This window comes from Lactuca serriola, chromosome 8 (genome assembly GCF_051521515.1).
Source record: "Lactuca serriola cultivar US96UC23 chromosome 8, Lser_US96UC23_V15, whole genome shotgun sequence".
Taxonomy (NCBI): domain Eukaryota; kingdom Viridiplantae; phylum Streptophyta; class Magnoliopsida; order Asterales; family Asteraceae; genus Lactuca; species Lactuca serriola.
In genome coordinates this window covers 113,967,646-113,993,409 of record NC_136415.1, presented here as the reverse complement: position 1 = coordinate 113,993,409, position 25,764 = coordinate 113,967,646, and the positions used below count along the sequence as shown (strand labels likewise).

The following is a 25,764-nucleotide window of genomic DNA, read 5'->3' as shown; positions in this document are numbered from 1 at the left end:
CTCCTCTTCTTGCTGAAAACGGACTTGAGGTTCTTTAGTGGCGAATTCTTTGAAGAAACGGATTCTCCAATGGCCTTTCCTTTGTTCCTCCTTAGTGCGGATTTCGGGTCTTCGAGAGGAAGGACCAGAGGTGTATCAGATCCTCGGGTCATGAAACAACTACAAACAAACAAGAAAAACGTGTAAAAAGAACAAAAAATGAAATAGTATGAAAACGAAAAATAGTTTGGCAAACAGCAGGCAACTCGCCGAGTAGGTGCGATTGCACTCAGCGAGTAGACTGTTTACAACTAAAAAAAATAAAACTAATTAAAAGACTTCTAAAAAGAACTAATAATTTCTAAAACCTAACCTACTTACTGTATTACTGAAAAATAACTTTGTGCAAGAAAAACTCACACAAAGGATCGATAAAATTAGGAATTAGACTTAATTTTGGAACCGTTCCCCGGCAACGACGCCAAAAACTTGATGTGTGTAAAATGCACTGGTTTTATTCCTACTTTTAATTGATAAATTTAGCACACAAAGGCAGTGAACCTGTCTTTTAGTGGTATAGTTGGATAAGTAGGGTGTCGAACTCAAGGAACGGAAATTAAACTAATAACTAATTTTAACTAAGCAAGTAATAAAATTAAAAGGGTTTTTCTCTAGTTTTACAAGACTAGATGTAACACCCAAAGTCAGAAAGGCCAAGAAAGGAAAGGAAACCCTAAGTTTAAGGTACGAATCGACGAGTCCAAGGAGGAACTCGGCGAGTCCGAGCGGGATCCGGGTTGAGGAGTAAGTGACCGACTCAGCGAGTCGGCCAAGGAGACTCGGCGAGTCTAGTCTGTACGAGGAAAAACCTAAATTCGGGACTTGGAGCCTATTTAAACGTCTCATTCTCTCCCCTAGGGTTCCTTTACTGCCTCTCTAACCCAGAATACGAACCCTAAGTCTCCACTGATGAGCATTCAAGCTTCCAAGCCATTTTTGGGTGGTTTAAAGGAAGAAGAAAGAGGGGAATCATTGAAGTTTCAAGGATTGGCCTTAGATCCGGAGTTTGTGGAATCTTTCTGAGTTATTAAAGGTATTAAGTCATTTCCTTCCTTTAGACCTTCTATGCTTGTGAGATTTGGGGCTTTTTAAGCCATGGTTAGTCATCCATTTGAGTTAGAAGTTGGGTATGGAGTTGCTACTTCAGATCTAAGCATATTTTGGTCTTGGGAAGCATAAAGTATCAGCCCTTGAGTTGATTTTGGAGCCTCTTTGCCTTAAACCCTAGTTTATGGTGCATTTAGCCTAGATCTCTTTCTCTACACGTAAAGTTTGCAACTTTACGTGAGGAATAGGCTTGGGAAGGATAGATCTATAGTTTGGAGTCCATGCATGACTCAAAAGTCCTCTGCATGTATGTAGATCTGAATGGACTCGGCGAGTCCTTTGAGGGGACTCGGCGAGTAGCATGAAGGTTAGGAGGAACTCGACGAGTGGGATGAACAGCTCGTCGAGTCGGATGAAGTTGGGTAGGAACTCGGCGAGTTTGAAGAACAACTCGACGAGTCTGTTGAAGATTGCCTTGGACTCGACGAGTCTGTTCTTGGACTCGGTGAGTCAGGTCGCGAAACCCCAAACCCTTCGAGTTGAGACTCGAATCAGTGAGTCGAGTGGAGACTCGATGAGTTGGACAGGTCAGGACTCGGAAATCGGTAGACTCGGCGAGTCGAGTCGCAAATGGAAGGAATATGGGCTTATGAACTCGGCGAGTCGGTAGGAAGACTCGGCGAGTAGGGTTGGCCTGGGAGGTTGACTTTGACCAGGACTTTGACTTTGACCAGAGTGGACTTGGTTGACTGTCGGGGGTCAGTTAGACTAAGTGTTGTATTGATATTGGTAGCTCGGGGGAGCTAGTGGAGCAGGAGTTCAGAGAGTTACCGGTCAACAGCTAGTGGGATCATCAGCAAGTTCATCCAGTGCAGGTGAGTTTCCCTTTGTGTGAATGGGTCTATGGCCACAATGCCGTCCCATGTAGTTCTGAGTAGAAGACCCGGGGGTTAGCCCTAGGCACAGTATGCTAGTATGATATTCAGGACGAGGTCCAATGATAGCTGGCGGGTGCCAAAGGAATGGTTTATGTGATTGTTTATACTTGTTGTCTGTGTGATACTTGTATGTGCCTGGTAGGGAGGTGAGGGTGGGCGAGGTTCTGTACCTCACCAAGAGCAGAGTGTGGATGGTGTTCCATATCTCGTTAGCAACAGACCAGGGGCGAGGCCCGAGTTAGGGAAAGAGTGAGAATGGGTTGGGCCTGTATCTCACTATCAGCAGGAGCATGGACGGGGTTCCATGACACATCACTAGTAGGATAAGGGCGAGGCCCAGGATAGGCGAGGCCTTCGGACAGGATCCGTTAGTATGTGTTTAGTTTATGTGTTGTGATATATTTATGTTCTATTATATGTTAGCGGGCGAGGCCCTATGACAGGCGAGGCCTAAGTGAAACAGATCTATATCCGAGTAGGGCTCGAAGCCAGGCGGGGTCGTTGTAGCGAGCGAGGCCCTAGGTAGGGGAGAGGCCCAGGTTAGCGGGCGTGGCCGAGTATGTGTAGTATGTGGTTATGCATGGTATGTGGTAGGGTGGGGAACTCACTAAGCTTCGTGCTTATGGTTTTCATTTTTGGTTTCAGGTACTTCCGGTAGCGGAGGGAAGAGCTCGGGGTGATCGCATGACACACGCCATAAATTAGACAGCCTAGGAATGTTTTACTCTGATAACGAACATGTGTTTTGGAAACTATTACTCTGATTATGTTTTGAATCGATGATTTTGCTTTAAGTGATGTTTTATTAAAAGAAATTTTTAGTCTTGAATTTTGGGACGTTACACTAGAAACTTTAACACACCACTTAAGCACTTAATTAACTAAACAACTAAGACAAGTAACAAATTCACCAAATTTGATAAAGGGTTTCTGTTTAGGTCCAACCAATTCACTCCTATGGTTATTTATATGATAGATCAATTATTATTGGTTACCAACTATAGTGGTTATGTTCATGTTCATTACTACTAACCCTTAGACAGTTAATCAATTCCAGCAGTGGCCAATTGTTTAAACTAATTAATTCCCTAGTTCAATTATTTGGATTAAATAAGATTTGTAATTGGTTAATCAAGTTGGTGTTTCAATTAACCTCTTGTTTGTTGGTTTCTCAAACAAGCTAACACATTAATTTACCCATTCTCTTATTAATCCTAGTTTCATATTCATTATTCCTAGGCATATGATAAAGTGTTCACATAAACATATGAGGTTAACAACTAACATATGTTCATGCAGCTTAATTGTCTTCCAAATAACAGAAAATAGTTGTGGTTAATGCATAAGGTTCTTTAACAAACTTAATTTAATAAGATCACCACTAAACAATCAATCAAAAAGTAATAATTAAACCATAGGAGTTACTTGGTCTTCCCAAACAGAAACAAACGAATTTAGTTCATAGTCACAGTATAAACAAACTCAAAAACAAGTTCAACTAGGCTAGACATGCTTAAATTCTAAGATTAAGTGGAATGTATAACCTAAATTGCCTTGATTCTTCAAAGGATCGAAGGTTAGGGTTCCTAAACTCTCCAAAGGGTTCTTCAATCGTAGGTGCAGCTCCCAAAAGCCAGAAAAGTATCCCCAATTCAGATAAAGGTTCGATATTTATAATTATCACAAAACAGGGGCTACTCGGCGAGTAGATCACCCAACTCGCCGAGTAGATGCATAAAATCCTCGTCTTGCCAGGAGTCTTGACTTATCTTCGGGAATATTCTTGGGTACTCACCGAGTAGCCTCGCGGACTCGCCGAGTTAGTGTGTTTTTCCTTCTTTCTTCCTTTTGTGGTCTCTAATTTCTTCTCCTTGTTCCTTTTTACTTCCAAGCATGTCTTTTGGACTGAAAACATAATTTAAGCATCATTAAGTACCTTTTGTCCACATTATGCACATAATTAGCTAAAAATGAGTAAAAATGTATGTTAAACATATGACTAATTATGCAAATATTAGAGATCGGTACTCCGTGCTGCGATACCACCACCCTCACGTACAAATCTGCCAGGCTCCAAAAACTCAATACTAGGGCTACTCAAGCCTAAAACTCTTCCACATCATACACTGATCGAAGATCACTCCATCATCACACTCTCTTGCCGTCTAGTGAGTACTATGGCTCCCCGCAACATCACGATAGCCTCTAACTAGTGAGTACTACGGCTCCCCGTAGCACCACAACACCAACTGACTAGTGAGTACTACGTCTCCCCGTAGTACCACGACCCCCCCTCTCTGACTTGTGAGTACTATGGCTCCCCGTAGCATCACATCACCCTCTGACTAGTGAATACTACAACTCCCCGTAGCTTCACCCCATACTCTCATTATCATCACAACGCCACACTATGTCCACAGACTCATGCTCCGTAGACTATCATAGATAGCTACACATACTTGTCCCTCATATGCATCACAGACTCAGGCGACAACCGCTATAACAAAATACCTACCTCTGCGGAGATCCACTTTCTTAAATAATCCCTCTTGATGTCAATACCCGAAGTGCTCCCACTGGAACCGTATATACATGATACACCACTAGTCGCCTCATACTCAAGATTCTAAATAACTCCGAAATCGGAACATTATACCCGGGTACCATGGAACACCATTACAGAACATCACGATGTCCTGCCTCAACCACTGATCTCCTACTCCCAACACCATACAGATACAACGATACATTTCCTTTGACCCCATAAATAATTCTTCATTTTACCCAATGCGCAACTTCAGTGTATCCAAACACTCAATTGGAATACAAAGAAAGCGCTAACGCTTCAGAACACGCCGATGATCCTCCGAAACCCTTTCCCCTACTGCTCAAAATCCAAGCAAGAATACACATACCGACCCGGGAGTTGGCTGCTCGATAATCTTCTATCCACCCCAAAAAGGGCATAAACAATCCATACTTCAACCCATAAGTTCTCAACTGCCTATACCATTATTACGATTCTTCCACTTGAAACAGCCCTGACCACCACCAGATTCCTGACCATTGGCCACCTGTCATGGAGACACCCATCCTTTCTCAGACACATACCACATGCATTATCTCTCTCTGCACCTTTCCTTGATCACCAATGTGTGACAATAGTCAATTTCGGGTCAAGTCAAAGTCAAACAAAGTCAACGAGTCAAACCGGTCAACTCGATTAAACCTTGTATATTAAGGGTTATGTTATGTAATTACTGTATAACTCACTATTTTATTGAGAAAATATCACTTGGAAAATTCGTGTGTTTAATTTTCCTTAGCCTTAGTGCTAAAACAATGAACCAAATCGATAAAACAATGTTGCATACTGATCTGGAGTATGTAAGATCCTAAAACATGGCTTAATGAGGTTTACGGAACTTGCATTGCGAAGCCGGACACTCAAAAATGTCACACACGAAACCTCTCTCAGTCATATTCACTCAATCTCTCTCTGTATGTGAAATCTCTCTAAGTATGTCAAATCTCTCCAAGAATGTGGAATCTCTCCCAAATATCTCTCTGTATGTGAAATCTCTCTAAGTATGTCAAATCTCTCCCAAATCTCTCTTCGTATGTGAAATCTCTCTAAGTATGTCAAATCTCTCTAAAATCACTCGGGGCATCCCGACCCTTAATTTAGTCAAAAACCGCTCGAAAACGGAAGTCTATGCGAAAAACAGCCTTAAGGAGCCGAAACCCCTCTTAGGGCCGAAAGTCCTCTTAGGGACCGAACCCTCTTGGACCGAACCCGAAGGCTGCTGGACCGAACCCGAAAGGTGCTCTCGGGCCCGAACCTCGCACAAGGAACCGAAGCCACCTTCGGTCCATTTCTCTTCTTACCCACTTTCGCTCCATTTCGCCTTCGGCCCACGATCAGAAGGGACCGAACCTCGGCCAGGACCGAGAGGTCTCGCAGGGAAGCCCATTTCTTCCCGGTTTTCGATTCCGACTTCGTTTTGGCTGCGTTTTTCATCGTTTTAACGCGGGATTTTCACCCAAAACTTTATTTTATTAATTAAAGTCTCATAATTCATTAATTCCCACGTTTTTGGTGCAAATCTTATCCAAGAAATGAGTGGGTGAAGTACAAAGATTGAGTGTTCGCTTTTCTTTGTATTATGACACAAGCAACCACCATACCCACTCCATGGCTAACCCACACTCCTCCCCACCATCCCTAGTCACTTCCTTGTACCTTTCCATCAATCATCAGCCCCTCCCCACGTTCTAAGAGCTGGAATAAGTCAACCTCTTTCCTCTTTTACACTTACTTGCTCTCATTTCACCAAAAATCACACACAACTTTTCTCTCAAACTTTTTCCTCTAGTTCGAGACTCGAAGGCTGATCATCAAGTTTTATTATACTCTTATTAATTATAATTCATCCTTCTTGTGATTATTACACTTCATCCTACTCCAATCATCGATTGCTTACACAAACTCCATCACTTTGATGTTAGATTCTCGAAAATCTTCAAGTGTTCTTGAGTTGAACACTTCCATTCTCCAACAATCATCTACTGAAATCACATAAGGTGAGTTCATACCCCTATATTTTCATGTTTTCTTAAGTTTTAAGGGGGGATACAAGATAAAACACCAAGAACACAACTAAATTCTTTTGACAGCTTTCATCAAAAAAGTTGAACGCCATTCATGGACTGTTTTGGTCAACTTAAACATTTTAGTTTTCAAAACTGTTTTAGGTGCATGTAGTTCCAGTTCTTAACTTTAAAATGAATACTTGCACATATCCATACGATTATTCTATGATTTATGGTGATTTTTACAAAACAGTTTATCATTTCAAGAACAAATCCGGACCAGTCTGTAAATATGAACATTTTAACACAAGTTAAAGGATTCCAAAAATCATGATAAAAATTATGAATAAACTAGACACATTTTAGGAACTCTCAGAATTTATGGATTCACTTTTCGACTTCGTATGATTTTCCTATGATTTTTCTAAAACAGTGCAGAAAGGTTAAAAACTAGTTAACGGCTTATAACTTTCATAACACTTTGTATATTGTTGAGCAAAGTGTATAACAATAAGTTCTAAATATTGAATGTGTTTCCTTGTTAGTTTATCATCATAAACTGAAATTTAGTCATTCATGATAAGATTATTCATTCATTTGGAACACATATATTAAGCTATAATAAGCATAGTTTATGGATTCGTAGCACTAATGTGTTTTCATAAAAGAGTTCTTATACATTACAAACGTTTTGGATAAACTATAATAGGTGTAGTTTATGGATCATCTACTTTTCAAACTTATTCATCAAAGGTTTTTAGTTTAGTTCACGTAAATCTGTTAATGAATAAATTTGTGAGTCATTCGCTTCGGGTTACTTCCAAAGTAACAAAGTCAAAAAGTCCTGTAAATTGTAACCAGAGTCTCTTGTAGGGAGAACATGATAGTTGTGTATAGATTTATATTGGGTTTGACAAACCCACACCTTAGCTGCTTGCAACAGCTAGACCGGCAGGTCTGTGGTGACAGGTGTCGTTTAACAGCAACACCTGAAGAACGTCGTATTACGAGGCCGTCTATGTCAAGTATGGTTATAATAGCTCACATGTGGTATTAACAAATGATATGATTTACGGGTTCTACTTTTAAATTAACGAGTTATGTCAATTTAGCTCACAGAAATTACCTTTAGTATGGAAAAATACTTGTACACTTTCATATCAAAAAGGGTTTTATGTCGATTCAAAACCACGATTATATCATTAAGTATGGAAAATACTTGTTTATTCTTGGTCCTGGGAATTAGGACCACATAACTTTTAAAAGGAAAAATATCGGATTTTTCTTGGTAACACACAACACATTACAAAGAACAGTTTCCAAACTCTTTATCTCAAAAACTTATGAACTCACCAACTTAATTGTTGACACTTTTTCAAACAACTTGTATTCTCAGGAAATCACTAAACAGGAAATCAAGTGCATTTGAGGATGGGACGTTAAGACGTCAAACATTTCATATTTTGTCAACATATTGTAATTGATTTTGAAACATGTAATGCATACAATGATGTAACTCTTTCAATTATATATATGTTGGTTGTGTTTACTTTCATCACTATTGCCATTGTTGTTATGATACTATACATGAAGTCCTCCACCCCCAAACGTTTCCGCCATCCTTGGTTTGGGGGTGTGACACAATGACCCTGGTCTCATGAATTCGAGTCGTAGGTTTCTACATCCAACCCCTAACCGCTCTTGCACAAATCTCTGGTTCCCTTAATAAAATACCCGATTCTCCCCCACTTAGGGTTCGAACCATCACCAATTGACGCATCAACACTCTACCCCCCCCCCCCCCCCGACGGTTTCCTCCAGAAACATCGCACCTACGCTTGGAAGGTGCCACACAACGTCCAATGATCTCCCCATGTAGAGATCAAGAAACCTCAAATACCCTAAATCTCCGAAGAAATCCTTAGGAACTTCTCATCACGACTGCCTCTATCCATTTGAAGTCTCATACCATCCCAATACTGAACATCCCAACTGTCCAGTACTATCACTGACTCTTAGACTGAAACAATAAATCATCATACTCCTCATCCTCGACTTCTCAACCCCCGCTCCAACACGTGAATCATCACGAGAATAGGGACTCCACTACCATAATCAATACCCATCATAGACAGAAGAGCCACCGCTCTGATATACTCGACTGGATTACCCACTGATACCGCTACCACACGCCCTACTATACTCAATTAGGGTGTGATGTGGTCCTTGACCATCCCAGTCCCCACTGACTACCTGCTCATGGTAGATCATTTCCTTGCGGCAGACATGTTGCCTGATACTCTGGTGGAAAAATCGTCATCAATGTCAACCTGTAGGGTTTACTCCTAAACCCAAAACTGAAATCTCACACCTCTCCTACTTCCCATAGGAAACATAAATAACACCCATCAGGTCACAGAATGTGACATCTCCTCCATCGGCTGATTTCTCACTCAGACCGCAATCCCCCATAAATGCCTTCTCTACAAATCCCTGAGTCTTGCGACTACAACTGACATCTTACCAAAATACTCTGAAATGCTCTCGACCTCTCTTGCAAGGGATGCCTCTTCGGACTCAATCAGGGCCCTCAGGCCTAAAACCCCATCGCGTCCAAATTCCACCAATCAATCCTGACCGGACAACCAGAGAATCACAAGCATCATTTGCTAAGAACCATGGTACTCAGCCCATGACATCTCTTCTCAATCTACTACAATATATGGTACTTGAACCATAACATCACTCCTCAATCTGCTCCGATGCATGGTACTTGAACAATAACATCACTCCTCAATCTGCTTCAATGCATGTTACACGAACCATAACATCACTCCTCAATCTGCTCTGATGTATGGTACTTGAACCATAACATCACTCATCAATCTGCTCCGATGTATGGTACTGGAACCATAACATCACTCCTCAATCTGCTCCGATGTATGGTACTCGAACCATAACATCACTCCTCAATCTGCTCCAATGTATGTTACTCGAACCATAACATCACTCCTCAATCTGCTACGATGCATGGTACATGAACCATAACATCACTCCTCAATCTGCTACTTAGAATCTTCAGAATACTCCCTGTATCGAGTATGGGTCCTCTGCTTTCGGTAGTACGGGCCCATACTACCTGCCACATCTACCCATACTTTCCACACGGACCATCCCAAAGCTCCTAAGTAGCTGCTCAACCTTCTCATTCACCAATTCCGTCACGCATGCTCGTTCCTCAGCGAAATGCTCTACTCTGCCAGCGTACTCATCTGGATAAGGTTACTCCCTAGGCCCTTCCTTGGTCCTCCCACTTCTCCGCCACCAGCCGCTGAAGAGCTCCTAATGATACCGGCCATCTACCTCCTGAATATCGTCATATTCACTTGGTAGCTGACCCCCATCATCGAGAGTTCCACAAAGCACAAAGCAAGCAGCATTCGGGGTATCGAAGAATACATAGAACTCACTCTGGGCGATAACTCCGCTTGCTCTGCTCATTCTCAAAAGTACCACCAAACTCTGCAACTCTACCCCTTGCGGGTTCTAACTATTCTCTTGATAAGCACCACAATACTCATCTAGGCGTCTCTCCTAGATTACTCCTCTACTCAAATCCCCTAAAAGGACTCCAACTGAATACTCTTACTCATACTCAAAAGCACATCACAAATAACAGCAACTCCTAGGCTAAGGCATCACAAATCAGGACACTCTAGTCCTAAGATATGAAATACCTAGCCTGTCTCTAGCATGCATAAAATATCATAAGATGTATCATAAATATCTCATAATACAAAAATAAGGGTATTTTGGGAAATCACCGTTCGGGCTCTGGCTGATTGTACACACTGCTCTTTCTCGCTTCCTCTTTGAAATCTTATTCACTTTTAGAAAATCATTTCTTTGAAAAAAATTCTTACTTCCTCAGTTTGAGTCCAGATTTACCCGAAGGTGCATCCGAATCCCTCAAACCAAGGCTCTGATATCAACTTGTAACACCAAATTTTTCAAAACAAAATTTTCATTTAAAACAGTTTATCTCTTTAACACTTTTCATAAAAATCTCCTTTTTGTTTTAATTATAATACATGACTCTTTTGTTCAATCAACTAATAAACCAGGATCCTCAAAACAAACGCTTCCTCTGGTGTGTACAATCGAGCCAGTGCCGTCCCGTGATCCTGAGAAAACCTGAAACATATAACACAAAACACTGTAAGCACGAAGCTTAGTTAGTTCCCCAAAATACCACTCTAACACATATTAGCCACTTAAGGCTATAACTCTGTTGACCCTCTGGTCAGTGTGTCTCAGTGGGACCCTCCAGTCCCAACTCTCTGTGGACCTTCCGGTCCTAACTCTATGGACCCAAAGGTCCTAACTCTGATAACTCTGAATCATGCATATCACATATCACAATAAATCTCATAAAATAAATAACATACAAATACACTGGCACATAACTCTAAACCTAAATCTGTGGACCCTCTGCTCCTAGCTCTGTGGACCTTCCGGTCCTAACTCTGATATACACACAACATAAATCAAATAGAAATAATGCAGTGCCACACATCGCATAGATAACATACAATAACTCTATCACATAACTCTGTTACCACTCTAGGTAAAGTATAGTGAGAAGACTCACCTGGCAAGCAGAAAGCAGATATCCTCACACTTGAATCTCGAACACGCCACCGCCTAACACATAAGGCAAATATCTCTAATTAACACTCGAAGTCTCAACTCCAATTAAACCGGCGATTGCTCTTTTCCTCTCTAATCAGTTAGTGGGTAAAAGACCATTTTACCCCTCCATGGCCTCTATTACCTATGTTGACCAAACCCCAAAGTTAACAAAAGTCAACTCAAGTCAACGATCAACTCTGACCAGACTCGGCGAGTACACAAGGGTGACTCGGCGAGTCCATGCGTGTCTTCTGACTCCTCCAAGGCCTCACTAAACTCGTCGAGTGAACCTTCCACTCGACGGGTTTCCACTGGATTCGAATCGCGGGGCAACCCTACTCGACTCGTCGAGTCCAAATATGAACTCGGGGAGTTGCTTTCATGATCAAACTCAAACGACCTTCTGAGGTCAGATTTGTTCCTCTAATCCATAGATCCGACCTTCCCAAGCTCGATAAACACATAAAGGTTCAAACTTTACGTTCATGCAACTCACATATAGCCATAAATGGAGAAATGACCCTTAAAATGATAACCTTAGCTCCAAACTCATAAAGGACTGCATAAAGCTGGGAAATAGGGACTCTCTGGACCTCTCAAGGTCCAGATCTGAAGATATATACACAAGAGGGCATCACATACTCTAGATCTCTTACCAAAAGAAGAGAAAAAACCCTAGATTCATGAAATCTATCACCCAAACGAAGATGGACATGAATCCTTACCTCTCACAGCAGCTCTGAATGAAATGATAGAAGATTTGAGTCCCACAAGACATCCTAGCTCGAAATCCATCCTTCCCTTTGCTAAGACACACCAAAAGATGATGAATTAGCCCTCCTCTTGCACCATATGCTTTCTCTCTGCTCTCTAGGGTTTCTCAGGGTGTAATAGCCACAAATGAAGGCCATAAGGACCTTTAAATAGGTCCCAAACCCGAGAAATTAAGGTTTCTCTGCCCAGCACCTACTCGGCGAGTCCCTCCTCTGACTCGTCGAGTCCATTCATTAAATCCGCGTGAGAAGCCCGACTCGACTCAGCGAGTTGGATCCTCAACTCGTCGAGTCTCTCCTTTAACCAAAAGATTAAACTATACACTAATAACCCTAAAAATCCGGATGTTACAGATGCAATATCCCATAGGAGTGTATTCATTATATAGATAACTTTACAAAGTGTAACGCCCGCAGATTCGGGCTAGTCAATTTAGAGACAATAAGCATCAAAAATGAGTTTTTGATGGAAAATTATTTTGAAGGATTAATCTTAACCAAATTATAGTATGAGTTACAAGGATTTTGTACATATAAAGAACGCCGAAATCCGAGTTATAACGAAGAAGTTATGGACCGTCGACACTAAGTACATTCCCGCCTACGCGTAGATATAAAGAATGTCGAAAACGGAGCTCCTATGCAAAAGTTACGAATTTTAGAAGTTGAGTGTGCAATTTGCGAAGCTGATGCGAGATGTGCTGACGTGGCGTGATCCCAGCCATCGCTTGTTGATCACGGATGGCCTTCGGATTCGGACACCTAGCCTCGCTACGCCCCGCGTCTGAGCTCAGAACGCCCAAAGTACGTCTGTCTTCCGCGTACCAAAGCAAGCCACATCGCCCCACCTTCTATCTGACGCGTGTTTTACGAAGCGAAGACTACGCCCAACATAGGTCTGAGGTACGCCTCGTGTACCGAGGCCTCGCAGGCTATAAAAGGGCAGCGAAGGCAACCGTTTTCTTCACTCATTTCTCACTTCTTTCTCTCACTACTTTCTCTCTCTAGCTTCCCTTAATCCCCCTAAAGCCTAGGTAAACCCCCTAGCACTCGAAGGAATCCCCGAGGCTCCCGGAGTCCCAAGAAAAAAAGGTCTTTCGGTTCGGAAACGCTGCTCCAAGCAAAGCCCGGTTTTCGAGAAAACCCGCTGTAGGTGAGCTACGCCTACGCTATTTTTAATATAGCTTCTAATTAATTATAGTAACATTATTAGGACCTTAAAATAATTATTTGTTCTATTATTATGAGTTATATAAGAGTGTTGTTTAACGCTTATATAATAGTAATAATAGCTAGACTATTAATTAGTCGCGGTTAACGTTAGACTAAACCCTAGTTGTATTGATACTAGGTTTTGTCAAGGGAAAATTGTTTTGAGATAACAAAGTGTTGTCCGAGTACTGAGTCACCACCTTACCAGGTGAGTGCATAATTATTTTCATCTTACACATAGATATGAAGTATTTTATATAAATTATGTGTTGTGTGTGCATATTATCTGTATACTTGCTATTTATGTTGGATGAACGATTTTATACATGTTTTAAATGATTTAATTTGTATATGTGTTTTATATCTACAAAATGTGTTGGGTAAAACATGGGTAGATGTAATAGTTGTTGTGTGACAAAATAAAACAATGAGAGACCTCGTTATAGATGTTATTGATGATCCAATCATCTAGCGGAGTATATATGACAACCACGGACTATTCTAGACAGTCCAGTGGAACGCTAGCAGGCTCGCAACCTGTAGGTGTTTATTTGAACTGTGTGCTCACCAACAGTATTCCATCCCCCACATGGTTGTCTTATTTGACATAAACTGTTGAGGAACCCCCAAAGCATGTGTTGTCACCCCGATGAAAATCCTTAGGCTAGGTCCCTTATGTTAGATGTTTTAGGGACGTAAAGTGTGGATAAAGGGAACAGGTAATCGGGTTTGTTTGGTTGATGAAAATAGTAAATTTATTTATTGTGGGTTGAAAACCCTATGTGCTCACCAGACTCCCAAGTCTGACCGACTCAGTTTCTTGTATTACAGGTAATGGCGCATGAGTATAAATGTTTGGATGAGAGATAAGGGATTATAGGTCTGTAAATACGAAATAATGTAGTAAGGCTTATGTTTGTACTGTTTATGTTTTTGATCTGTATCGAACATGACATACCGAGTCTTTTAATGAAATACATTTCTACGGGAATGCTTTGATAAATCTTTATCATATTTTGTTTTGGGAACAAATTCTGCAACTCTTTTATTTAAAATGTTACTTTGATTTTTAAACAAAGCATAAACAAATCGGTCTTTTTTGGCCGTGAAAATGGGGATGTCACATAAAGATTGATCCTACATCATCGGATCTTTAATTACAACAATTAGAAGACAAATACAAATACTATAAACTAGTTATCTATATCTTATTTATCTCTTTTTGAGTTTTGACACTATTAGTTAAATACTCACTCAACATAATATATGAAAACATCAAAAACAAAGAAATCCATAAAACAAATTGAAGCTGATGAAAATTTAACTAATAAGATTAACAATTCAAATGGTGTAACTGGTTCACAATAAGACATATAAAATGAATCAATTCCAACGTGTAATTGGGAAGTTGACTAATTTATAATCTCATGTTCAGCTATCAAATGATGGTAGACTTAGTGACAATTAATGCAAAACATATCTTATGGGACCAAAATTGCATGATAAAAGATAGTCAAAGATCCATTTTCATACATTGTTTAACAAGTTGACATATATAAAACATGATTAATTAAAAACATTATTATATTTGGTCTCAGTTTGCAACCGATATTTGATTTTATATGTAAAATAAAGTTACTTTAAACACTATTATTAGTTAGATACAAGTCTAATTTTGTATTGGGTTCTTAAAAAAAAGTAATAATGATTTAGCACAACATCTAAGATCATCTAAAAACATAGAAACTCATAAAACAAATAGGGATTTATGGAAATTTTACCAATAAGACTAACAATTTCAAAGGGTGTGATGATTCAAAATAAGGTTAGGGATAAACTGAATCAATCGCAACATCTAATGGGTCATTTGCTTATTTATTATCTCATGACCAACTATCAGATGATAATGATGATGGTAGAATTGATGACCGGTATTGGAGACATATTCCTAAGGTACCAAAAGTAACATCACAAAATAACTGTTGAGGAACCATTTTCATAATTCATTGAAAAAAATGAGATATATAAAATATGATTGATTGTAAAAACATAGAAACTCATAAAACAAATGGTTGAGGAACCATTTTCATAGTTCACTCGACATAATTTCTAAAATTATTCAAAAACATAGAAACTACATAAAACAAACAAAAATTTATGAAAATTTAACCAATAAGCTTAACAATTAGTGATTCAAGATAAGATATGTATCGAATGAATCAATCCCAACATGTAATTGGACATCTTCTTATTTATAACTAGGTGAATCCAAAGCGCGAGAATAGAATTATATAGTTAAAATAATAACTTTTACCAAATTATTATATAATATTTCTACTTTGAAACAAAATGTTAGTAGTAAAGCAAACATATAGTTAACATATTAGTTTTATTAAACATTATAGTTTAATTTTTAAGTCATTGTGATATATATACAACTATTTGATAATTTTATAAACCGTTTAAAATTGTGTAAATTATATATCAAATGAATGATAATATAACAAGTAACAAAACGTATGAACAAAAATATGAACTGCAACTTTTAGTAACATAAAAATAAAAAAAACATCTATTATAACATTTGTATTAAAAAAGATATATATACAACGAATAATAAAAAAATATGAAAAATCAACACTATAACTTTTAATAACATAAAAACACTAAAAATACATTAATGTTTTTAATGAGCAAAACTTTACAACCTTATAAAAGAAAGGAAAATAAAAAGTTATTGGTGATTACTAATTAATAATCATAAGTTAAAAACTTTTGAGTTGTAACTAATCAATATACATAAATTAGAAAACTCTTGAGTTGTAGTCGGAGTTTCAAATGAATGCGGTACTTGGAAATGTATTATTATTATTATTATTATTATTATTATTATTATATTTGTCTAAATAATTGGTTTTGATGCATCATTTTAATCCCTTCAATTATTAAACATAAAGATATTTAATTATAAATTTATAACATACATATGTGCATATACATGTTAAACAAATCACATATAATATAAATATTTTCGTAAATTTCATATATAATTATTGTCGTAGTAATATGGATAAATTACTTTCATATGAAGAACATATCATGATAAGTCTATCATAATTACATATAAAATGTCAAAATTATGTTATCTTTTAAATATTGTCTTTTAAATATGTTGTGTAGGATAACCTAACAAGAAAATAATAGAAAATAAACATAATCAAAATAGAAAAACTACAATCAAATAAATAAGAGCATTGGGTGGTTGAATATATAAATAAAGATGTTACATAAACATACATTTAAATCAAAAGAAAAAACTAATATTCGTCAACTTTGCTCAAACAAAAAAACCTATATCCATTTTATGAATCTTCTTTCTTCATTTAACACCATTCAACCATAGAAACTTGATGACAATTCTTCACTAACATGCAATCAAAATATTTTTCTTGGAAAAGAAGAATCAGAAAGATATTCCAAGCAAAATATTGATGTTTGGAGAGCTATATTCAAGATTGAGTAATACGCACAAATCACATATAAAGATTAAATGAGAAACTGAATATAAAGAAAGAATAGAAAAGTTTCATTTGTTTTGGTTGAAAGAAAAAATCATATTACAATTACCATCGATGCGACATAACCCATTTCTTCAAATCATCATATTTGGATCGTGAATGCTTCAACTATATGAAAACTTTTGAATCGCAATATCTTCAAATCTTTCTTACATGTAAGATTTTATATAACACAAAAGACACAAAAGATTGACCTTTTTATAGTAAAGTTTTCACTAAATGCTAATTAAACATAATATAAGTTATAAAACTTTTGAGTGTTAAATCATAATTAAGAAAACTTTTGAGTTGCATTAGTTAAAAAAAGGGGGTTTCAAATGAATGTGGTTTGAGAAAGTTAAAAAACGGGGTTTCAAATGCATGAGATTCAAGAAAAAATGTTAGCTTTATAAGTATGTATGATTTCATGATTAGCCATCAAACTTGTTATCAAATGACAATGCTAGATGATAATAGCCAATTGGAGGAGGCAAATCTCCTAAGAAGAATCAGAGAAGAAAACAATCAAATGGGACAATTTTCTGCATGTTTATTCCAGTACTTCAACTTACAATTTATAAAGCAAAAACATAGTGGGAACTAAAAATAAGGAAATACATGGAAGCAGTAATTAACATGAACTCCTAAATAAAAGTAACGTCTTTTGACTAAAGCTTGATGTGACTTAGGGGTCGTTTGTTTTGCATTCTGACCGGGTCGAAAGTTGGACTGGGTCCTAATTTTTCAATTAGCATGTTTGATTTCCCATTTAAAACTTTGGATTCGGTCCAAAATAGAGACTCAGTCCCTTCAAGTTTGCTGATTCGGTCCTCAACAAATATGCGAAGGACTGGGAACAAAAGACACAGTCTCTATTTTGCCCCCATCTTGCCCTCGCTCTCTCGCTCTATTCAACGGTGGTATGCCTCTGTACAGTTTCGATCAAGAATCTCCACAGCACCATCGTCTTCATTACGTAAGTAGTTTCCCTATTTCTTCCAGTCCTACAATAACCCTAAAATTTCCCTCCCATTCCAATTTTGTAATGTCGGACGCACGCCGGAGCTACCTATCGGAGTAGATATGGCTTTAGCGGCGCCAGAATAGTTGAATACAACATAATCTCCTACATGGGGATCCTGAAGTGTTAACTGTTTCGAGAATTGGAACGGATCGATGGAGTCTTGCATTCCAATTTTTATATTTGATTCATATTCTGGACTAAAGTAATATCTCATCTGAATATTTGTATAATATCGATGACCCAAAAGGTTGAATCCCAACTTCATCCATGAAAAACGGGTCGTGTTTAATTTCAATAATGGGTCATTTTGGCTGTAAGACAAAGAAAATGGGTTATAGAGGTCTCGTTCCTTTTGACTCCTTTTTTTCATCATTCATGGTTTTTGTGATTATTGTGATTCATCAACAAGTGTCTGCAAGTGATGTGCAGTACATATTTTCATGTATATATTATCTTTTTTGGTTCTTTTATAAAAATAGGTGTAATTTTGCTTTGGTTATAAGAATGGTGTTTGAATGTTGATTTTTTTTATATACTTACATGTTGGGTAAAAAAATATAATGTTATAAATTAAATGGTAAATTATAAAATAATTATTATAAAAAATGTTGTTTGAGGTAATATAGTAATTTTGTATAGTCAGTCGAATGCAAAATCAAATAACAATTTTAATCAGAAGTTAACTCAGTTAGAACTTCTAACTCAGTCAGCTTGTAATCCAGTCAGTTCTAACTCAGTTAGCAATTATCAAACGACCCCTTAATCTCCTCAACACACGAGTAGTGTTGATTAATCCAAGAAGCATGCAAGTTTCTTCCTCTCCCTTCTGAGCCTCTAATCTTTGTTACCAATTGGACCGATGTCAGGTGGGCTAATGGCATTGGACTCATGTAACGTATCACTAGAACTTGGTGACTATTAGTGTAGAACTGCAAACATATTCCTAAGGTATTAAAATACATGACAAAAATTAGTTAACGAAACATTTTCATAATTTATTGGAAAAATGAGATATAAAGTGTGATTAATCAAAAATATCATTATATATGGTCTTGGTATGGCTCAAACTCGCAATTGTTATTTGTACATATTTGTAAAATACAATTACTTTAAACATTACTATTAGCTAAATATACATGTTCAATTTCGTATCGACTTCTAAAAATAGAAATAGCCACTCTACACAATAACTAATAATAATAGTTCAAAAGTGTGTGACTATTTCAAAATAAGCTAGGTATTAGATGAATCGATTCTAACATGTAACGGGGCCATTTGCATATTTATAATATCGAGATTAGCTGTCATGTGACGGTAAATTTGGTGGTCATTAGTGCAAAAGTATTCCCAAGGGACCAAAAATCATAGAAATAAGTAACTCAAAATATGAGTTTATCAAAACTATAAAAAAAATCATGGAAATAAGTAATTCTGCCCAGTATCTAAAATCATAGAAATCCATAAATAAATATGAGTTTGTCAAAATTTAACTAATAATAACAGTTCAAAGGTGTGTGACTAATTCAAAATAATGTAGGTATCGGATGAATCAATTCTAACATGTAACGGGGCCATTTGCTTATTTATAATCTTGAGATTAGCTATCATATGATTGTAAAATTGATGATCATTAGTGCAAACTTATTCCTCAGGGACCAAAAATAAATGACAAATATAGTTGATGAATCATTTTCATAACTCGTTAAAAAGGTAAAAGTATATAAAAAACGTGATTGATTTGTTTAATTGGAATCTCATTATGGTAAAATTTGTCATCATTAGTGCAAACATATTTCTAAGGGACCAAAAATACATGACAACAGATAGCTGAGGAACCATTTTCTGAACTTGTTGAAAAAAAATAAAATAATATTATCAAAAAAATGATTAATAAACAGAAAATCGTTAACTTGGTCTCGGCGGGGCTCGAACCCGCGACCTTCGGCTCATAAGACCAACGCTCTAACCAACTGAGCTACGGGACCATTTGATTTTTTCTTAAATCTCTAGAAATATTATTAATCATTATAATATATTTACATAACAAGTTGAATTCATATATGAAATCTATTACAAACCCAAAACCAATAATCCAATATCAACTAATTCCCTATATATTATGGAATTTGGTATACTTTCCCGTCCTACTTTTTATAATTAATATTGCTTTCCATAACCACATATTTATTAATAATTATAAGCATGGGGAATATATTACAAAAGTATAATGAAAAACAGTGCACTCATAGTTAATGCTAGAAGAATATGCTTCACATATACTCTTGCCACTTGCTCAAAAACCCATTCTTTATAATCACACCAATCCTCATCACTTTGGTGACACTATTTTTATTCATATATTCTATTTTTATAGATTCCCACATACATGAAGCTCCGGTGAAATTTAACATCGCCACCACCACACTTGGCAGCGGGAATCAAGGCGGAGGAGGTGGTGGTGGTGGTGGACTGGTGATTGTGGTATCTAGTTTTGTGGTGGTAAATGAAGCAGTGAGACTATCTCGGGTGGCAACTACACAATCTTTGGCAAGATACAAGAAGAAGATGCTATTTTTCTGTCTTTTTTTTTCTTAAATGTTGTAGATGAGTTTTGAGGAGAAAATATATCTTTATGAAATATCTGGGTGTAAACTTTTATAGATTATCTGAGTAATCGGAATTTATTACGATGGTTTCAAGTCGTATTTTAGAGAAATTCAATCCAATATTCAGGATTAAAAAAATATTACAACAAAATTGTAATATCAAGTATTATATGTTGTTTCTACAAGAATAATATATTTTAAAATTTTCGGAAGTTTTTGTATTTTTAGTAAATAGTAAGTTTCATAATTTTATTTCTTCTCATTCTATAATAAATAAATAAATACTTATTTAGTTGGAACAAAAAGACAATTTCAGTAGAATAACTATTTATAAAGCATGAATATCAATAACCATATTTTCATAGACTATCACAAAAGAACCACCACTATTGCGAATAAAGGTCCATGAGTTTGGACTATCACTTCTTAAATGAAAATACTTAGGCATGGGCCATTTTCGACCTACTTTTCATATAACCCAACCCAACAGCTAAACCCGATGGGTTCCATTTTTCTGTTTTTACGGTTTGGTTTCATGTTTAAACTCAAACTCATTCACAACCTAAGTTATAGGTCTTACAAGTCATCATATAAAGAGGGTTTGATGTTTTATGCGATTGTCGATGTGGGACGTGTTTGGCACGGAGCTTTTGGAAGTGTTTGGGAACTTTTAGCTTTTAATAAAATGCTCTAATTTAAACTAAAAGATTCGTTTGGCAGTATGAGCGTTTAGCTTTTAGTTTTAACAAAACGCTTCGATTCTAAAAGCTACTTGATGTAGCGTTTAAGAAAACGTTCATAAGCTTTTGAAATCAATTTTCATAATTACACTTAAAAATATATTTATTTATTTATTTATTTATTTTTAATCAATTGCCTTTTTACATAATTTTATATATTTCAAAAGCTTCCAGCTACTTTTATCAAACATTCATATAACAAATAAAAATTACAGCTTCCCGTTACCAGCTATCTACTACACACTACCAGAAACCCGCTACCAGGTAATCATTACCCGCTTCCAGCTAACAACTACTTTTGCCAAACTAGCCCTATATAAAAGATGTAGAGGGTGGAAGTTGTATGTAACACAAAACCTTTGGTAGCAATGTCCAACGCTTTATCAGGTCAGACTTATTTAAGCTTATTTATGTATAATATGTATTAAACTTCAGTTCGATTTTCTTTGTTTCTTAAATTTTAAGAAACCGAATCCAAAACGAAATTTTCAGTTTTTAAAAAACACAAACCGTCATTTATGCTACGGTTTTGGCTTTTCGATTTTGGTTTCATCGATTTTTTGGTTTTCGGATTCAGTTTTGCTACCCCTAAAATTACTTTATATAAAAAAAATCGTGCATTTTTATTATTTATCCTACGATTAGAGAGTTATATTTATAAAATGTGTATGTTATACAAGCTAATTTCTTTATATTTACAAAATGTGTCTGTTATATACATGCTCATTTCTAGTGTATATACTTCGAAACTATATATAGTATATGTTCAATTTTATAAATCATTTGTGTCAGTACATTATTTACTTGTGTCGACCATTTACTGTTAATGTCGTTTGTTGCGATGATAACAAACATGAAACTCGAATCTTATGTAATCGCTAACTAGTTTACTTATTGTGAAAGATTTTTTATAATTTATGATAACAAAACAGCAAATTAGTGCATCAATATAACAGCTTTTTGATTTGTTTGTCACGTTCAATTTATTGATTGTGATAGTAGCAAATTTAGATCAAATAGTTGTTCAAATTGACTTGAATATCCAAAAATATATTAGTCTTTTGCCCTGTATTTCCCAAACATTGATGGCTGCAATCAAAATTTGTGTAGATCAAAAGAGCATTTGAAGCAGTTGATCAAAATCCATACATTATAGTAGAATTCAAAAGCAAAAAAAACATGAATAACGACAGATTGAATCAAATCAAAACCATTGATAACAAAATCCCATAAATATAATTTCTTTCACTCCCTACCCTAATAACAAACCATTACCAAGAAATAAAATCCCTAGTAGAAGAAACCAAGCACTTTACCACCAACATTTTTCCTCCTAGCTTCTTCATGGTCCATGATTCCAGCAGATGTTGTCAACACAATGTAACCAAACTGCAAGTATTTTTTTGTTAATAATTATTTATTTATTTAGTATAATGTTGAAATTTGAAAATACTAACTTGTCTTGAAGGAAGAAGTCTTGCAGTCCATGGCTCAATTTCCTTCACTCCAACATCAAAACGAGGACTGATAACCCCACATTTGTTCAAACGTCCATTCAATTCAACCACAATCTTACCAGATCTATGGTCATCAACATACTCAAATTCACCAATATAACCTGTTCAAAATACAGTCATGTCATTTAATCATTGAATCATTTACTTTTTGAAAGAAAAAAAAAACAACTTTAAAGAATGGGGACTACCGTGTTTTTGCATAACCATAAGAAACTTGATGATCACTTTTGAAGATGGCCTGATCATGACCTGTCTTTTCCCCCTCTTTTCAGCATTGTACATGCTCTTAAGGGCATCATTCAGAACGCTAACCCTCACCATGCTTTGATAAATTCAAGATTCTGCAACAAAGCAATTTCTTTACTTATCCCTGATTTTGCTATTTTGGCATAATGTGGTGTTTTGGCACCTATGATCTAAGTTTCTGGTATATGATAGATAAACAAATAGTTCTATGGCCGTTTGATAATTCATTAAGAACGGCATCATATCAAATGAATTACCAATAGATAAGCCAACATCATAATCAGAGCCCCAACATATCCTTTCAAAATCGACATTTTTCCTTTGAAAAAACTCATACACACAAAGGCTGTAACGCGTTAGAGATGCATTTTTCATTCTCTTAGTGTACATAACAAGTGATTGCAACGAGATGAACAACAACCTAACATGTGAGTTTGATTTTGATGTCGTAGAGGTGAAAGAAAATAGTAACAATTCGAAAACGTCGAGGAGTTAACAAGCATTGCACTGATTTGGAGCACTAGAACACTAATCACTCTGGTATCAAACGACAATCCAACATACAATATCAAATCATCATTGCAAAAACAACCAGGACAAAATAATCACATGAAAACAGGTTGATAGATCGCACAAACATAAAACTTAATCGAAACTAAAATAGTCAGCAAAAAAACGACGAGATCCTACCACACAAACAAAAAAGATCGAATAAAAATGACTATCTGTAGACGATATCTACTTGTGCGTGTTTGTGTCTGTTTGTGTGTGATTGAAAGTGAAAATTAGGGTTTACCTCGAAGGAAATATGGAAGCGGCGTTTCTGTTGGAACTGTGATACGAGAGAATAGTCGGAGAGGGCGAAATACCCATTAGGGTTTGGTTTTTATAGGACATGTCAACCGGTATAACTTTAGAAAATTTCAGAAAAGCCCTTCAACTAACAAATTTGTATTATTTTGATCCGTTCACTTATTTCTTGTCTTGATAAAGCCACAGTCTTGAATGGTTTCAAAAGCTCACGTTAACAAAACGCTACTTCATGAAAGTTACATGAGGTAGCTTTTAGAATTGGAGCGTTTTGTTAAAACTAAAATATAAACTTTCATACTGCCAAACGAAGTTTTTTGTTTAAACTATAGCGTTTTGTCAAAAGCTAAAAGCTAGAAGCTTCCAAACGGTTCCAAAAGTTTCGTGTCAAACACGCCCTTTTGTCGAAGAAGTTAGAGATTAGGGAAATTGAGTGATCTAGCTGCTTTAGGGTGTGTTTGGCGAGCCACAACTAGCTTATTTTTCGAGCTTTTTTATGTTGTCGTGTTTGGTAAGCCAAAAAGTAGCTTATAAGCTATCTTTTTTAAAAGCTACTTAGGCTATGTTTGGCGAACTAGCTGAAAATTTTGTTGATAACTGAAAAGTTAGCTGTTAAATAAAAAGTTAGTTGCTAGCTAAAAAACTAACTGATAAAAAATAACGTTTGGTAAAACTAGTTGAAATATATAAAATTACATAAAATGACATGTAAGAGTATGTGTTTCTATAATTAATTAAGGGTGTATTTGAAAAAAATAAAAATAAAAAATAAAATAAAATAAAATAAAAAATAAAACTCTTAAAAATCTAGTCTAAGTATTTTTTTCAAAAAAACTAGCTTATAAGCTACTTTTTAACTTACCAAACACGTCAACATAAAAAATAAAAAAAATAAAAAATAAAAAATAAAAAGTTAACTTATCAGCTAGTTGTAGCGCGCCAAACAGAGTCTTAGACTAAGCCTTTTATGAGCTTTTTTAAAATTTTCTAAATACACCCCCTAATTAATTATAGAAACATATACTCCTACATGTTATTTTATGTAATTTTATATATTTCAGCTAATTTTACCGAACGTTATTTTTTATCAGTTAGTTTTTCAGCTATCAACTAGCTTTTTATTTAATAGCTAGTTTTTCAACTAACAACTAGCTTTTCAGATAGTACATCAACCATAACCTTAATGGTTTTTTATTTTAAATTAGATATAAGATACATGTATTACATAGGTTCATTTATATATATATATATATATATATATATATATATATATATATATATATATATATATATATATATATATAGAGAGAGAGAGAGAGAGAGACACACACACATACATATATAAATTCTAAACATTTGAAAATGTTTGGAATTATAAGAAAAATAGGAAAAATATTAAATTATTAAAATTAAAGTCTTTTTTCTCTTTTAAATTTAATCAAATAATTTAGATAAATAAACAAATTAAACTAATGAAGTTTTAATTTAAAAATGTTAAAATTATAATGAAAGTCAATTATTGAAATTGATATGCATTTATTATTACATTTATTATAATTATTATATTTAAGTATTATGTGGAATTTAATAAAATGGAAAAACCACAAAGGCTATGTAGAAACAAATTAATTCAAAATAATCACACAATGACATATGGTCAAATCAATGAGAGTGTGACATGTGTCAAAAATATTTTCATTTATTATAGGAGATTGCAATAAAAATAATTATAAAAAATGATTACTCGTTCTGGAATGATCCATTCTGGACTCGTATCCGTAATGGGTAAATGGGTATAGTAAACCGACCCGATAATTTGTGACCTCTATAAATAATATTTTGAATCCATTTCGGACTTCATTTCAAACTCATATTCATTCGTGATGGCATTTCAGACATCAAACCAACTCAAATAATGCTATCATCTACCAATTAATATATACATACATATATATATATATATATATATA

General features: G+C 35.8%; 1 protein-coding gene and 1 non-coding gene across 2 annotated transcripts; both read right to left on the bottom strand.

Annotated features, from left to right (window-relative positions):
- Positions 1-19,786: 19,786 nt before the first annotated feature.
- Positions 19,787-19,860, bottom strand: TRNAI-UAU (transfer RNA isoleucine (anticodon UAU)). Its single transcript has one exon. It is a non-coding gene; the product is annotated as a tRNA-Ile (tRNA).
- A 2,541-nt stretch (positions 19,861-22,401) lies between these two features.
- On the bottom strand, positions 22,402-23,874 carry LOC145069563 (small ribosomal subunit protein uS8). The gene is made up of 4 exons (XM_079016497.1): positions 23,781-23,874; positions 22,927-23,079; positions 22,679-22,839; positions 22,402-22,610 (listed from the first exon to the last, which is right to left on the bottom strand). Exons 2-4 carry the CDS (start codon positions 23,057-23,059, stop codon positions 22,512-22,514), a joined length of 393 nt encoding a protein of 130 aa, XP_078872623.1. The 5' UTR covers positions 23,060-23,079; positions 23,781-23,874; the 3' UTR covers positions 22,402-22,511.
- Positions 23,875-25,764: the final 1,890 nt, after the last annotated feature.

Coding starts and splice junctions, on each gene's coding strand:
- LOC145069563 (XM_079016497.1), bottom strand. CDS start 23,059: ATGGTGAGGGTTAGCGTTCTGAATGATGCCCTTAAGAGCATGTACAAT. Junction 22,840..22,926: donor TATGGTTATGCAAAAACACG/GTAGTCCCCATT, acceptor TATTTTGAACAG/GTTATATTGGTGAATTTGAG. Junction 22,611..22,678: donor GACTTCTTCCTTCAAGACAA/GTTAGTATTTTC, acceptor AAATACTTGCAG/TTTGGTTACATTGTGTTGAC.